Source organism: Typopeltis vanoorti, chromosome 2 (assembly GCF_054136105.1).
Source record: "Typopeltis vanoorti isolate ZY-2024b chromosome 2, IOZ_Tvanoo_1.0, whole genome shotgun sequence".
Lineage (NCBI taxonomy): Eukaryota > Metazoa > Arthropoda > Arachnida > Uropygi > Thelyphonidae > Typopeltis > Typopeltis vanoorti.
Window position 1 is genome coordinate 20,273,292 of NC_143550.1, and position 14,463 is coordinate 20,287,754.

At 35.1% G+C, this 14,463-nt stretch overlaps 1 protein-coding gene across 3 annotated transcripts in view; it reads right to left on the reverse strand.

Annotated features, from left to right (window-relative positions):
* LOC150108862 (uncharacterized) overlaps nt 1-14,463 on the reverse strand; it is a 299,142-nt gene that overhangs the window by 165,016 nt on the left and 119,663 nt on the right. For all 3 annotated transcript variants that reach the window (XM_090410451.1, XM_090410442.1, XM_090410458.1), the window contains one exon: nt 7,781-7,861. In XM_090410451.1, the coding sequence (XP_090266577.1) occupies nt 7,781-7,861 (81 nt within the window). The remainder of the gene's footprint in view (nt 1-7,780; nt 7,862-14,463) is intronic.

Here is a 14,463-nt window from a genome sequence, read left to right on the forward strand (position 1 = left end):
TAACGATGGTGATCAGGTGAACATAAATGATCCAGGTTTGTGGCTAAATATTATAACTGATAAATTTAGATTATTTCGTGTTAAAACCAGACCTAATCAACATCATCAAGATGCATTCGTTAAGAATTTTTAAGGTAGATCATTTTCTACATAGTACAATTTAAAAAAAATGCCAAATGGTCAAACTCAGCTTCGCAGCTGGTTAGTTTACTCAAAAGCTCAAGACTCAGTATTTTGCTTTTGTTGTGTATTATTTTCCAAAAGAAGAGGAAAAGATCAATCAACATGATTTATATATGGTTTTATTAAATGGAGAAAACTGTCATCTGTAATTCGAGATCATGGGCTTTCTGTTGGTCACTTCAATTCTTTTATTGCTTGGTAAGAATTATTAAAAAGGCTTAATTTATGTTCAACTGTTGACAGAACAAATCAAATTAATATAAATAAAGAAACAGAATGTCTAAAATTACTATTCCAAAGAATTGTAGATGTAATTCTATTTTTTGCAAGTAATAATCTGTCATTTCGAGGATTCCATGAAACAATAGGAATGCCGAATAATGGAAATTTTTTAAGTTTAATAGAATTATTAAATAAATATGATCTTGTGCTAATGGATCATGTAAACAGAATTAAAAATACGAAAAAAAGAATTGTGCATCATTTGGTGCATAGATTTCAAGAGGAAATTACTGCTGAATAGGTAATGAAGTCCTTAATAAAATTAAAGACGATATAAAAACAGCTATATATTACAGTATCCAAATGGATTGTACTCCTGATATTTTTCACAATGAACAAACTTCAATAATTATTAGATATATAAATTTTGTAGACAAAAAATTAATCATAAATGAGTCATTTATGGATTTATTGAAGTAACTGATGTGACTCGTGAAGGACTAGCAAATTCGCTTTTAAAAAGAATAGGTGAGCTTGATTTATATATTATGAATTGTAGAGGGCAAGGAAACGATAACAGTAGCAATATGAAGGGAACACATAAAGGTGTACAATCTAGAATAATTAGTTTAAACTCTCATGCAATTTATGTACCTTGCTTATCACATTCTTTTAATTTGATAATTTGTGATGCTGCTTCCAGTAGTATATATCGTAAAAAAAATTTCGGAATATTGCAACGTTTATAGTGCGTATTTTCTGCATCTACAAAAAGGTGGGAAATTATACAAAAGTATTTAAATATTATGCTTAAACCATTGTGATACTCGATGGGAAGCCAAAGTAGACGCAGTCAAAGCAGTGTATACACAGTTTGAACAACCTTATGCCTTAGAAGAATATATTGGTGCAATTAACAATAAAAGCAGCATCCGAAGCTAAAAGTCTACTAGATTCATTACAAGAAATGTCATTTATTTTAAGCTTATCAGTGTGGTTTACAATATTGTCAAAAATTAATAGTATCAACAAACTATTTCAAGCAAAAACAATTGTTCTTCACTCTGCTTTTAATTTAGTGAATAAAATTAAAAATGAAATTGAAAATTTAAGATCAAAATTTAACACATATTTAGACGACACAAAAATGATAGCATGAAACTTGAATATTTCCGAAGACTTCCCTGAAAAAAGAATTCGAAAAAGAAAAAGATTATTTTCTGAACTAGCAGAAGATGAAGTTTTTCTAAACCCGGGAATTTAGGGTAGAGGAATTTAGATGTCACTTTTTCAATGTTGTGATTGATACTGTTATTGTACAAATAGATGAGAGATTTAAAAATATACCTAATGTCATTTCTTATTTTAAATTAATCACTGATACAAAAACATTAGAAAACCGCTCAAGGGATTTTGTAAAATACAGTCATACCCCGACTTACACAAATGCGAAGTTATGCGGTTTCTTATATGTACGTATTCCCGTCCTGCTTCATGCCTCATCACTAGTCATATCTTTCAGGTGCCGGCCGCATTCGCCAGTGTCGCACATGCTGTGAACAAGCACTGACATGTTTCCCACAGTCTCCATTCAGACACGATTTTTATAGTCTACAAACCTTGTAATTGTTTAATGTTATGTTCTTGATAAAAATTTTATCACATAAAAAATAATAATGTCATTCAAAAGAAGCAAGTCCAATTCTTCTACAGCTAGCAAGATAAGAAAAACATTAACTTTGGAAACAAAACTCAACATTATTAAGGATTTTGAAGGCGGAATGAAAATTTGTGAACTAGCAAAGAAGTTCGATCTACAGGAATCCACAGTAAGAACAATCATATAAGAAAGGTTTCCAGATTTTGGAGGACATAGATTCTAACGAGGAACGAATTGTAGCCACAAGGCAAGGATTAAAAAAATCATTAGCTTGCTATGAAGAAATTTTGCGTGACAAGAAAAAGACATTATGTCGTCAGAGGTATCTATTAGATTTTATGAAACCATCAACATCGAAATAACTTTCTTTTTTTTTTATGTACAAAAAACTACAATTATGATTATATTTCTTAATATAATCAAAAACACCTATATATTTAAAAAATATAGGTGTTTTTGTAAACCTTTGGTCACAATTGTATGTTTGTATATATAAATTACATGCAAATTTATACCCCGAGTTACACAAATTCGACTTAAACCCTTTTTATTGGTCCCACCTTACCGCGTAACTTCAGGGTTTTACTGTATTACAGTAAAGATGTAAATGAAGACTTAATCCAGGAAATTGATTTGTTACGAGAATTGATCTTGAACCAAAAAAATGCAAATAATGCGTGAGACATATTGCAATATATATTAAATAATAGTTATAATGAACTATTTCCAAATGTGCTAACAGTATTGAAAATTTTCTTTACATTACCAGTTACTATAGCAAGTGAAGAGCATTCTTTTAGTAAATTAAAATTGATAAAGAATTATCTTCGGTCAAGTATGCGCAAAGAATGCTTAAATGCACTTGCTATATTAAGCATTGAAAAGGAAATTGCCAAAAATTGTAATTTTTTGGAAATGATTAATGACATAGCAAAAAAAAATCGCATATTTAAATAAATACATATTAAGCAATATACGTTAGTAAAACTAGGCGCCTAAATAGTAAACCTATTTATTTTTTTATGTGCTTAAATTAATTTTTTTTATTACTTTAAACAATAATTAATTATAAATAGTTTTTGTGCGCTAGTTGGTGATCCAGGTTACTTTTGTTTGTGTTAAATATTTATTTATTTTAATTATTTAATACTTTTGTTTTGTGTTCAGTAAATAAACGTTATGCTAACCTGATATATTTCGAATGTGCTTTTTTTTTGTTTTCCTGTGCCAAAATCATTTGCGGGTAAGAGGTTTTACAATAAGTTTATTTCAAATCCTTTAATTTTTACCTTTGAAAATTATTTTAGGGCCCGAAAAGGTTTCTTGCACCCGAGCCCCTTTATAGAGAAGCCCGGCCCTGATAACAAATCAAATCTCCAATACCAGCTTTCAAAATTACAAGAAATCTGCAGAAATTATAATTTGTTTATGAATTCAAGTAAAACTAAGATAATGAAAATTGGAAGCTACCCAGGAGATATATACAGATAACACATAATCAAGAAACCACAGAACAAGTTAATGGCTTTAATTACTTAGGCGCATATTTGACTTCAACTTTAAATGATATATCAACAATAAAACACAGACTCTCCATAGCATGGAGAATGATGAATAAACTGAATAAAATTTGTAAAACCAACAAAATTCCTACAACTTTAAAAATAAAATTATATGAGAGTATAATACTACCAACAGCTCTCTACATGGAAGAAATTTGGACATTAAAAAAAAAAAAAAGAAGCAGAGAGGAAACTGTTGGCTTTCAAAATGAAATGCTTCAGGAAAATCAACAGAACATAAGACAAATGCTGCAAGATTTGAATATCCCTAATGCAACAATTCTTAAAGTAAACAAGTATCAACTGCAATGGTTTGGTCACACTGTGTAAATGGAACAAAACAGACTTCCTCACCTGGTATTTGAGGCACTACAAGGGCTGTTTGAAAAGTTTGGAAAAAATAAGTTAAACACTAAAATTGAAACATATTATTTGATTTTTAAGACCATGGATTTAATAATCATTTATACAAATCGTCTACTAGGTTTCGCTAGCTGTAACTGTCTAGCTTTGTCAAGACAAAAAAAGGTCATGCTAGTATTAAATGCAAAAAACAAAAGAATGAAGTTACGGTTTAAAAACAGTTAGACAAATTGGAGACTACGCATGATATCACATGCGTAAGGCATGAAGACTTAGTTATTGTTATTAAGTCATGTTTTATAATTTTTCACGTAATTTAGTTACGTTAAACTTAATGAATTTAACAGAATTTTCCATGTCTTTTAATATTATTCCCTAGTTTCTATTGAGATTATTTCCTGTTCGTAGGACTACTGCAGCTTCTTTAAAGGTTCTACATCTAAACTCCTCTTCGATATATGGCATGGAACTGTTATCCCAATCTATTGAATGGTTTAAGTTGAGAAATGATGCGCTAACCCTGAGGTATCTGTTCTATTATGATTGACATCTCCGACATGTTCCTTCTTTTGAATTTCTAGGCTTTTGAAGTTTGGCCAATGTAGGTAAGTCCACACGTACATGGTATACTATAAACACCTGTGTATTTGTAGAAAGCGATGCTATCCTTAGTGGATCTTAATAACTGTCTTGCAGTTGTGATAGGTTTAAAAACAACTCTGATGTTAAAAGGTCTCATAATGCTTGCTATTTTGGTGGAGACTGATTCAGCATAGGGTATGATGATGGATGATATGTACTGGGTCGTCTGAGGTTGTTGCTGGAGGTTGTTTCTATAGAGAATTTTGTTGATTATATTTTGAGGATAACCATTTTGTGATAGAGTTTTTGATATAAGGGAAAGCTCAGCAAGTACGTCTTTTCCCTCTGTAATGATATTTTTGGCTGTTTTTTTAGCATATGTATAATGCTCAGTTTCTGTGCATAGAGTGATGATTGGATATATAATGGAGATAACGTCCAGTATCTGTAGGTTTATGATATATTGTAATTTTGATATTTTCAGTATCTTGTTTTTTTAACTAGTACATCTAAAAAAGGGTAATTAATGTTTTCCGATTCTAATGTGAATTTAATTTTACGATAGAAGGAGTTAATTTTTTGGAGGAACTCATGTAAGGTATCTTCCTTATCTTTCTAGATAATGAACACATCATCAACATATCTCCACCAGACTGATGGTTTTGGATTTATTTTTGCTAGGATGTCATTTCCTAATTTTTCCATGAACAGGTCCACACATGGTGGTGACAGGGGACTGCCCATGGCTAAGCCTTCTAGTTGTTGGTATACTAAGTTGTTAACTTTAAAGTAGTTGGACTTGAGACAGTGGCAGAATAGTTGTGTAATATCATTTGGAAAGAGATCTTTTATAATCTTAATGACTTCTTCAACTGGTATGTTTGTTTGTATAGAGGGTACAAGAGGATACTATCTACAAATAAGTACTGGTACGTATTTGTAGATAGCGTCGCTTTCTACAAATATGCAGGTGTTTATAGCATACCATGTATGTGTGGACTTACCTACATAGGCCAAACTTCAAGAAATCTAGAAATTCGAAAGAAGGAACATGTCGGAGATGTCAATCATAATAGAACAGACACCTTAGGGTTAGCACATCATTTCTCAACTTCAAACCATTCAATAGATTAGGATAACAGTTCCATGCCATATATCGAAGAGGATTTTAGATGTGGAACCTTTAAAGAAGCTGCAGTAGTCCTACGAACAAGAAATAATCTCAATAGAAACCAGGGAATAATATTAAAAGACGTGGAAAATTCTGTTAAATTCATTAAGTTTAACGGAACTAAATTACACGAAAAATTACAAAACATGACTTAATAACAATAACTAAGTCTTCATGCCTTATGTGTGTGATGTCACGGGTGCTCTCCAATTTGTCTAACTGTTTTTAAACCATTACTTCATTCTTTTGTTTTTTGCATTTAATACTAGCATAACCTTTCTCGTCTTGACAAAGCTAGACAGTTACAGCTAGCGAAACTAGTAGACGATTTGTATAAGTGTTTATTAAATCCATGGTCTTAAAAATCAAATAGTATGTTTCAATTTTAATGAAAAGGACCAAATAACAACTTCCAATAAGTTAAACACATATTTTTTGGAAAAAATCACCTTTATTTCTCAATAGTCTCCATCGAGGTCTACACATTTGATCCAGCGAGTTTCCAATTTTTTCATCCCATCTAAAAAGTAAGATTTGTCCAATTGTGCAAAATAGTCATTGACAGCCTTGATGACATCCTCGTTCAAAGAAAATTTTTCCCCACCAAGCCAAATTTTTAAGTTTGAGAACAAGAAGAAGTCACACAGGGCAAAGTCTGGAGAATATGGTGGATGTGGAACCAATGTGAACCTTAATTCATGCAATTTTGCCATTGAGATGGCTGATTTCTAGGACAGTGCATTGTCTTGATGAAAAAGTACTTTTTTTGTGTGCCAATCTTGGCTGTTTTTTACTTCAGTTTTCTTTTGAACGGTCCAGCAATGACGAATAATAGACTCCTGTTATTGTCTTACCCTTTTCCAAACAGTCTATCATATCATGATAATTCCTTGGGAATCACAAAAAACAGTGGCCATCACCTTCCCAGCTGACAAAATGATTTTTGCTTTTTTCGGTGCTCTTTCACCAGGCATCCACTGTTTTGACTCAGGTGTGTAGTGGTGGATTCAAGTTTTGCCTACAGTCATGAATCAATGCAAAAAATCCTGCGAATTGTGATTAAACATCAAAACACTGCGTTGAAATGTCTTTTCGCATGCGTTTTTGTTCGAGAGTCAACAATCACGGCACGTATCGTGCACACAGCTTTTTCATGTGTAATTTTTCGTGCAGGATATTATACACCTGTTCAGTTGAGATGCCTACACACACACTTTCATTTGGCAGTCTTCCATAACGATACCATGGATTCCTTCATAGTGACCTCAGTCAGGCATCTGGAACACACTTCATCTTCAATGGACTTACGACCACATTTAAATTCATTTATCCAAAAATAAATAGTCTTTAATGCTGGTACAGAGTTCCAATGAACTGCATTTAACTTGGCTTTAATCTGCATGGCCATCCACTTCTTCAAATAAAAGTGTTATCACTGCACAAAACTCGTTTTTCTCCATTTTTATGAAAAATGCGAACACAGTCATTTTAAATGTTTGCTAAACAAGAACTATGTGTCGCACATGGTTTAAGTTTTGCCACGACCCATGGCAAAATTTTAGCCATGATGCTTTAATGCTATAAAGCATTAAAGAGTGAGTGACCAAAATAGTAAACTGTGGAGTATTTTCTATGAGGGCAGAATGAAGGTTTGCTACAAAGTTTAAAGCATTCAAAAAAGATGATATGAATGAACGAATTGTGTCGCCATCTATTGGAAATTTACCAAACTTTTCAAACTACCCTTGTATAGAGGGTACAAGACCAAGATTAAAATGGCATAAACTCCTAAGAACTGCATTGGACTTTCAAAGCTGCTGGCATAGGAAAGAGCTTGCTTTGGACAGAGAATGGTGGAAGGCTTTTATCCACATGGGTGTCTTGAGGATGGAAGAGAAGAAGATGTATATCTGCTTCTCCTTTCAATTAATAACAAATTATGCTTAATTTCCAACATGCACATTTAAGATAGCATATGGTGGTAATATACAGTAAGTTATAGCTTAAGCATACACATATGTTTTATCACACACTTACTGATAAAACAGGATAAGGATTCTTAGGGTGGTAGCAGGTATAATTCACTGGTGAACCATTCCAATCTGTGTCTAGATGATCCTATGAATTAAAAGTAAATACACTCAAAACACCAGATAATGTTATTCTTGTTAAAATATATTAACCATAACATGCAATTGATAGAAAATGTTCATATATTCCATGACTCCGTGGAAGTTACTCTAATAATAATATACATACACAACTACAATACACAATGAAACTGTCTTAATGCTGTATTTAAGTTTTGTTTTTTGTTTTTTAAAGTTGGGTAAAGAATTTCATAATTTAAGGTCATCAATAGTCATCCTCCACAAAGCTACTTCCATATTTAGCAAAAGCCCAATTATCATTCCTTTAATGAACTGCATGAATTAGAAGCCAGCATCTTCCTACCTCCAAACATATTTAATAAAACTTTTGAAACATTGTTCATATGGTGCTCCACAAGAAAAGTTTCATATATCAGTATATATACCAGTTGCTATTCTTTATTAACCAAGCAATTTGCACTGTTGTATGGGATTAAGAAATAATTTATACTTTAAAGAAAAGCTCAGATGAAATTGCTGAACAGCAGTGACAGTGTTAGTGAAAGATCTTTTTATGCAAAAACTAGAAAACAGAAATTATAGTAAATAAAAATTACATAAAAAATTTTATGTAAAAAAATTCATTACGTTAATGAATATCTTCAGTGGCTTTGTTGCTTTCCTTTGATTTCTTTGGTTTTTTTATATAATATCTGCATTAAGCAATAGTGACAAAAAATGCAATCACAATGAAAAAAATATGTTGAAATGAAACATAGTTCAAGTAATACCAAATGCAGATATTATATAAAAAAAAAAAAAGAAATCAAAGGAAAGCAACAAAGCCAATGAAGATATTCATTAACGTAATGAAAGAATTTTGGACTGTATTAATGATATAGGAATGATCTGTGGGTGAATGTTCAAATGTTTGCAGATAATGCAAAACTGGGAGGGGGGAGACAGTAAAAAAGGTGATACTGCAGGATGATCTCAGAACTGGCAGTTTGGGCAAAAGATTAAGACTATCAATTCAGTGTGACAAAGAGTAAGGTTACGTGAACTTTGGGATGAAATTACTACACTTTTTTCTTAGTTTCTTCCAGTTCTGACAATGCTAACAATTTGGGGTTAATGAATGAGAGAAGGTTAAAGTTCAGAGAATGTATTGGAAAGTGGACATAGCTCAAATTATCCCTTAGATGATAAGAAAAAGACAAACAGTTACATGGAAGTTACTTCTTTATAAGGCTCTAATATGGCACTGGGACTACTGTGAACACATTTGAGAATGCACCTGATACTGTGCCTCAGCTTTTCTTGGGGATAAGACAGTGGTAGAGAATTAAGGAGTGAGTGACCAAAATGGTAAACTGTGGAGTATTTTCTATGAGGGCAGAATGAAGGTTTGCTACAAAGTTTAAAGCATTAAAGTAGGTTAGCTGACAAGCAGAAATAAGAGCATATAACAAACCAATAAGTTACAAAAGGAATTTTACAGAGTTGATCCTGAAGATATTTTTCAATACATGAAGTATGGAGAGAATTAGGTTTTAATATTGGAAACTAAGCATGAGGATGAAGACTCAAATTTTTTGTTTGGAAAGTGGTGAATGAGTAAATGGGTAGCAGATGCAAGTGTGAGCCTCATAGTGAATATGTTTAAGAAAAGATATGATAGGTATTGTATGAATAATAGACAGTGTGAGCCTCTGCCACAATGAATTCAGACTTTGTGGAGAAGCCTATGTAACCATAATAATGTTTCAACATTTAATACAATCATCATAAAATAAAAAAACTACCAATACAAGAATTATGTAGATGAATATGCTGCACTCTATATTTAAGCAAAGCCAAAAGAAAAAGTTTGGAAATGTAGAATACAACAATTTTCAATTTTAACAAAATATAATTCAATATTTACAATAAGTATATACTTCCCATATCTTTCAAACTATCCTTTGTAACTCAAACTGTAACCCATATTGGCTCTGAATATGACATACTACTGAGGTAAGGGACAACTCAAACTAAATTCGAACTGAAGCTCCAAGGCCAAAAAGAGAGAAAACAAAGAATGGGACGGGGGGGGAAGAGAAAGATGAAGAAAAAGATTAAATAAATATGTTTACATGACAAACTGGACTTCTGATAATGCAGGCCTACTCCATCCATCTGTTAACTCAATTTTCTCAGTGTGGCCCATTTTTTTTTTTTTTTTTTTACTAGACTAATTACATTCCCACTACAAAGAAATACTTTTCTAGTCTGAAGTAATACAAACCAGCCTTACAAAGGGGTAAACTGTCATTACTTGGTTAAATGCCAGCACCATCACCACTTTACTTACCAGAAGATTGAAGTGGCTTAGAGACCATGCAGTGAGAAAAGAATCTCTCGCTCGTTGCATGGCTAATTCATAAGAAGGGAAAGCATGGTGGTGGAGTACTGCTTATGATAAGTGACGACCTATGTCCTCTAAGAGTGGAGACTTTGGAAGGCAGTGACACTAATAATTTTAAAAAGCATATGGTGTGAGGTAGAGGTGGGCAAGACAGGATATTTAGTGAGGTGTTGCTACAGACCCAAGAGTACAGAGGTTGGGGAACAGGAAATGTTCAGACAGTTGAGTTTGGCAAGTGCAAGAAGAATGATTGTTATGGGAGATTTTAACTACAGTAGTATAAACTTGGGAGAGGAAGATGCATGTAGCAATAAGGGGAATGGAATTTCTAGAATTCTTGAGGGACAAATGTCTTAGACAACATGTAATAGAGAGAATAAGAGGTTCAAGAGTTGTGGATTTGGTTATAGCATCACAGGAGTAGATAATAACTGAGATGACATCTCTCCCACTAGTTGGAAAGAGTGACCATACGGTTTTCACTTGGAAAATGAATAGACATACAGGAGTATCAGAGAGATGGGAACGTATATGGAATTATAAGGCAGGTGATTATAATAGTCTAAGATGTCAACTTGGGGTAGTTTCATGGAAGGAGAAATTGGAAGGCTGGGATATCATTAGTGCGTGGGAAATTATGAAAGAATATTTGTTAGCAGCAATGGTAAGTTGTATACCACGAGTAAACAAGAGGACACAATTTGGAGTAAAGTGGATGACAAACCATATTAAACAGGAATTGCAATGCAAAAAAGAGGCTGTGGAAAAGATACAAGACGGGTGAAGAGAAGATGCATGAAGAGTATAAGACGCAGGTCAGAAGAGTGACTAGTATGGTAAGGAAGACCAAACTGGAATATGAGAAGAGATTAGCCCTAAGATCCAAAGAAAATCCTAGGGAATTTTTTAGATATGTGGCCAATAGGAGGAGAAATGACTGTGGAAGAATGATATTGTGGGGTAAAAATGGGAATAGGGTGACTGATGCAGAGGGCATAGTAGAATTGTTCAATGAACACTTTATTGGAGTATTTCATCCTGGAGGATTCAGTTTTAATGCTAGAGGGATAGGGCAAGTTCGAGGTTTAGAGGTACAGGAGGAGAGTGTGTTTCAAATACTGAGTAATCTGGATGTCAGTAAAGCTGTGGGACTGGATGGTATTTCACCACAAGTTTTGAGAGAATGTGCTAGGGAACTGACAATGCCTTTGACCTGGCTTTTCAATGAAATTCTGGGTGCGGGAAAGGGGGCCATGGAATGGAAGGAAGGAAAGATAGTGCCATTGCATAAGGGCGGTAGCAGACTGGAAGTGTCTAATTACAGGACAGTTTGTTTGTCATCAGTAGTTAGTAAGATCTTGGAGAAAGTAGTGAAGGACCGTATATAGCATTGGGCAGATGAGGGTAATGCTATCTGTGAGAGTCAACATGGATTTGTGAAGGGGTGCTCTTGTTTTACCGATATGCTAGCCTTTTATGATAAAGTTACAAGAGCATTAGATGAGGGAAAGGCATATACTGCCATTTTCTTAGACTTAGCGAAGACATTTGACAGGGTGCCACATAATAAGCTGATATTTAAGTTGCAGCACATGGGTCTGGATTCAGGATTGGCTGTCCAATAGGTATCAGAGAGTTGTGTATGGTGGGGCAGTTTCAAGGAAGCAGAGGATTACAAGTGGGGTCCAACAGGGCTCAGTACTGGGACCTATATTATTATTATTATTATTATTATTATTATTATTCAGGCCTCCATGGAGTCAAAAGACATCGTGGGAGGTCCTTCCTAAGAACAAAGTCTGTCAAGACTCATCAAGGGGAGGTCCCCCCTAAGAAACACAAAGTCTATCATACGACTCCTTAAACTCATTGACCATTCTCGCTCCCACCACTCCATCAGGCAATGCATTCCACGGTTCAACCACCCTCCACACAAAGAAACCACTCCTTACCCTCTTGCTCACAGTTTCCTTTCGTAACTTCCAGATGGCCTCTTGTCATCACTCCTTCCTGCTGTTCAACCAAGCGAAAGAACTCCCCAGTGTCAACACTGTAACCACCTCTCAACAGTTTAAAAGTCTCAATCATATCACCTCTCCTTCTATCCACCAACTCTGCAGTCCACATTCCCTCAACCAATCCTCATAACTATGCTTGTACAGTCCTGAAACCATCTTTGTCATCCGTCTTTGTATCATTTCCACAGTTAATTTATCCCCTTCAAATCCTAGGGACCAAATCTGAGAACAATAATCCAAGTGTGGTCTGATCAGAGACTTATACAACGGAATGATAACCCTTTTATCTCTGCAGGTCAGTGTCCTTCTCATAATTGCAGCAATCCTCTGTGTTACTTTCACCACCTTTGCAATATGTCCCCTAAACTTCAGGTTTCTATCAATCATCAACCCCAGATCTCGTCCCCCCCCTACTTCATCTAGTATAACTCCTCCCATAGAGTATGCAGCATCCCATCGATGTTTCCCAAACCTCAAGACCTTACATTTTGCTGCATTAAACTGACACCCCCATTCATTTGCCCATCTATCTAGCTTATTTAAATCCTCTTGCAGGGCTACCACATCTGCACTATTACTAATAATCCTTCCCAGCTTCGCATCATCTGCAAACAACTGAATATCCTCTTGCAATCCACTGGCAATGTCATTGATATAAAGGTTAAACAATATAGGTCCTAGTACTGAGCCCTGTGGGACCCCACTTGTAACCCTCTGCCTCCTTGAAACTGCTCCACCATACACTACTCTCTGATACCTATCAGACAGCCAATCCTGAATCCAGTTGACTGATCTGACATCCAGACCCATGTGCTGCAACTTAAATATCAGCTTATCATGTGGCACCCTGTCAAATGCCTTCGCTAAGTCTAAGAAAATTGCAGTATATGACTTTCCCTCATCTAATGTTCTTGTAACTTTATTATAAAAGGCTAGCATATTGCTAAAACAAGAGCGCCCTTTCACAAATCCATGTTGACTCTCACAGATAACATTACCCTCATCTGCCCAATGCTGTATACGGTCCCTCACTACTTTCTCCAAGATTTTAACAACTACTGATGACACACAGACTGGCCTATAATTAGACACTTCCAGTCTATTACCACCCTTATGTAATGGCACTATCTTACCTTCCTTCCATTCCTTGGGCACCTTTGCTGAAGCCAGACTTTCATTGAAAAGCCAAGTTAAAGGCACTGTCAGTTCCCTAGCTCATTCTCTCAAAACTCGTGGTGAAATACCATCCAGTCCCACAGCTTTACTGACATCCAGTGTACTCAGTATTTGAAACACACTCTCCTCCTGTACCTCTATATTGTTTAACCTTTATATCAATGACATTGTCGGTGGATTGCAAGGGGATATTCAGTTGTTTGCAGATAATGCGAAGCTGGGAAGGATTATTAGTAATAGTGCAGATGCGGCAGCCCTGCAAGAGGATTTGAATAACCTAGATAGATGAGCAAATGAATGGGGGAGGTGTTGGTTTAATGCAACAAAATGTAAGGTCTTGAGGTTTGGGAAACATCGATGGGACACTGCATACTCTATGGGAGGAGTTATACTGGAGGAAGTAGGGGAGACAAGAGATCTGGGGTTGATGATTGATAGAAACCTGAAATTTAGGGAACATATTGCAAAGGTGGTGAAGGTAACACAGAGGATTGCTGCAATAATGAGAAGAACACTGACCTGCAGAGATAAAACAGTTATCATTCCATTGTATAAGGCCCTGATCAGACCACACTTGGACTATTGTTCTCAGATTTGGTTCCCAGGATTTGAAGGGGATAAATTAACTGTGGAAAGGGTACAAAGGCAGATAACAAAGATGGTTTCAGGACTGGACAATGATAGTTATGAGGATCGGCCGAGGGAATGTGGACTGCAGAGTTTAGTGGATAGAAGAAGGAGATGTGATATGATTGAGACTTTTAAACTGTTGAGAGGTGGTTACAGGGTTGACAACAGGGAGTTCTTTCACTTGGTTAAACAGCAGGAAGGAGTGATGACAAGAGGCCATCCCTTGAAGTTACGAAAGGAAACTGTGAACAAGAGGGTGAGGAGTAGTTTCTTTGTATGGAGGGTGGTTGAACCATGGAATGCATTGCCTGATGGAGTGGTGAGAGCGAAAACGGTCAATGAGTTCAAGGGGTGGTATGATAGACTTTGTGTTTCTTAAGAAGGACCTCCCATGATGAG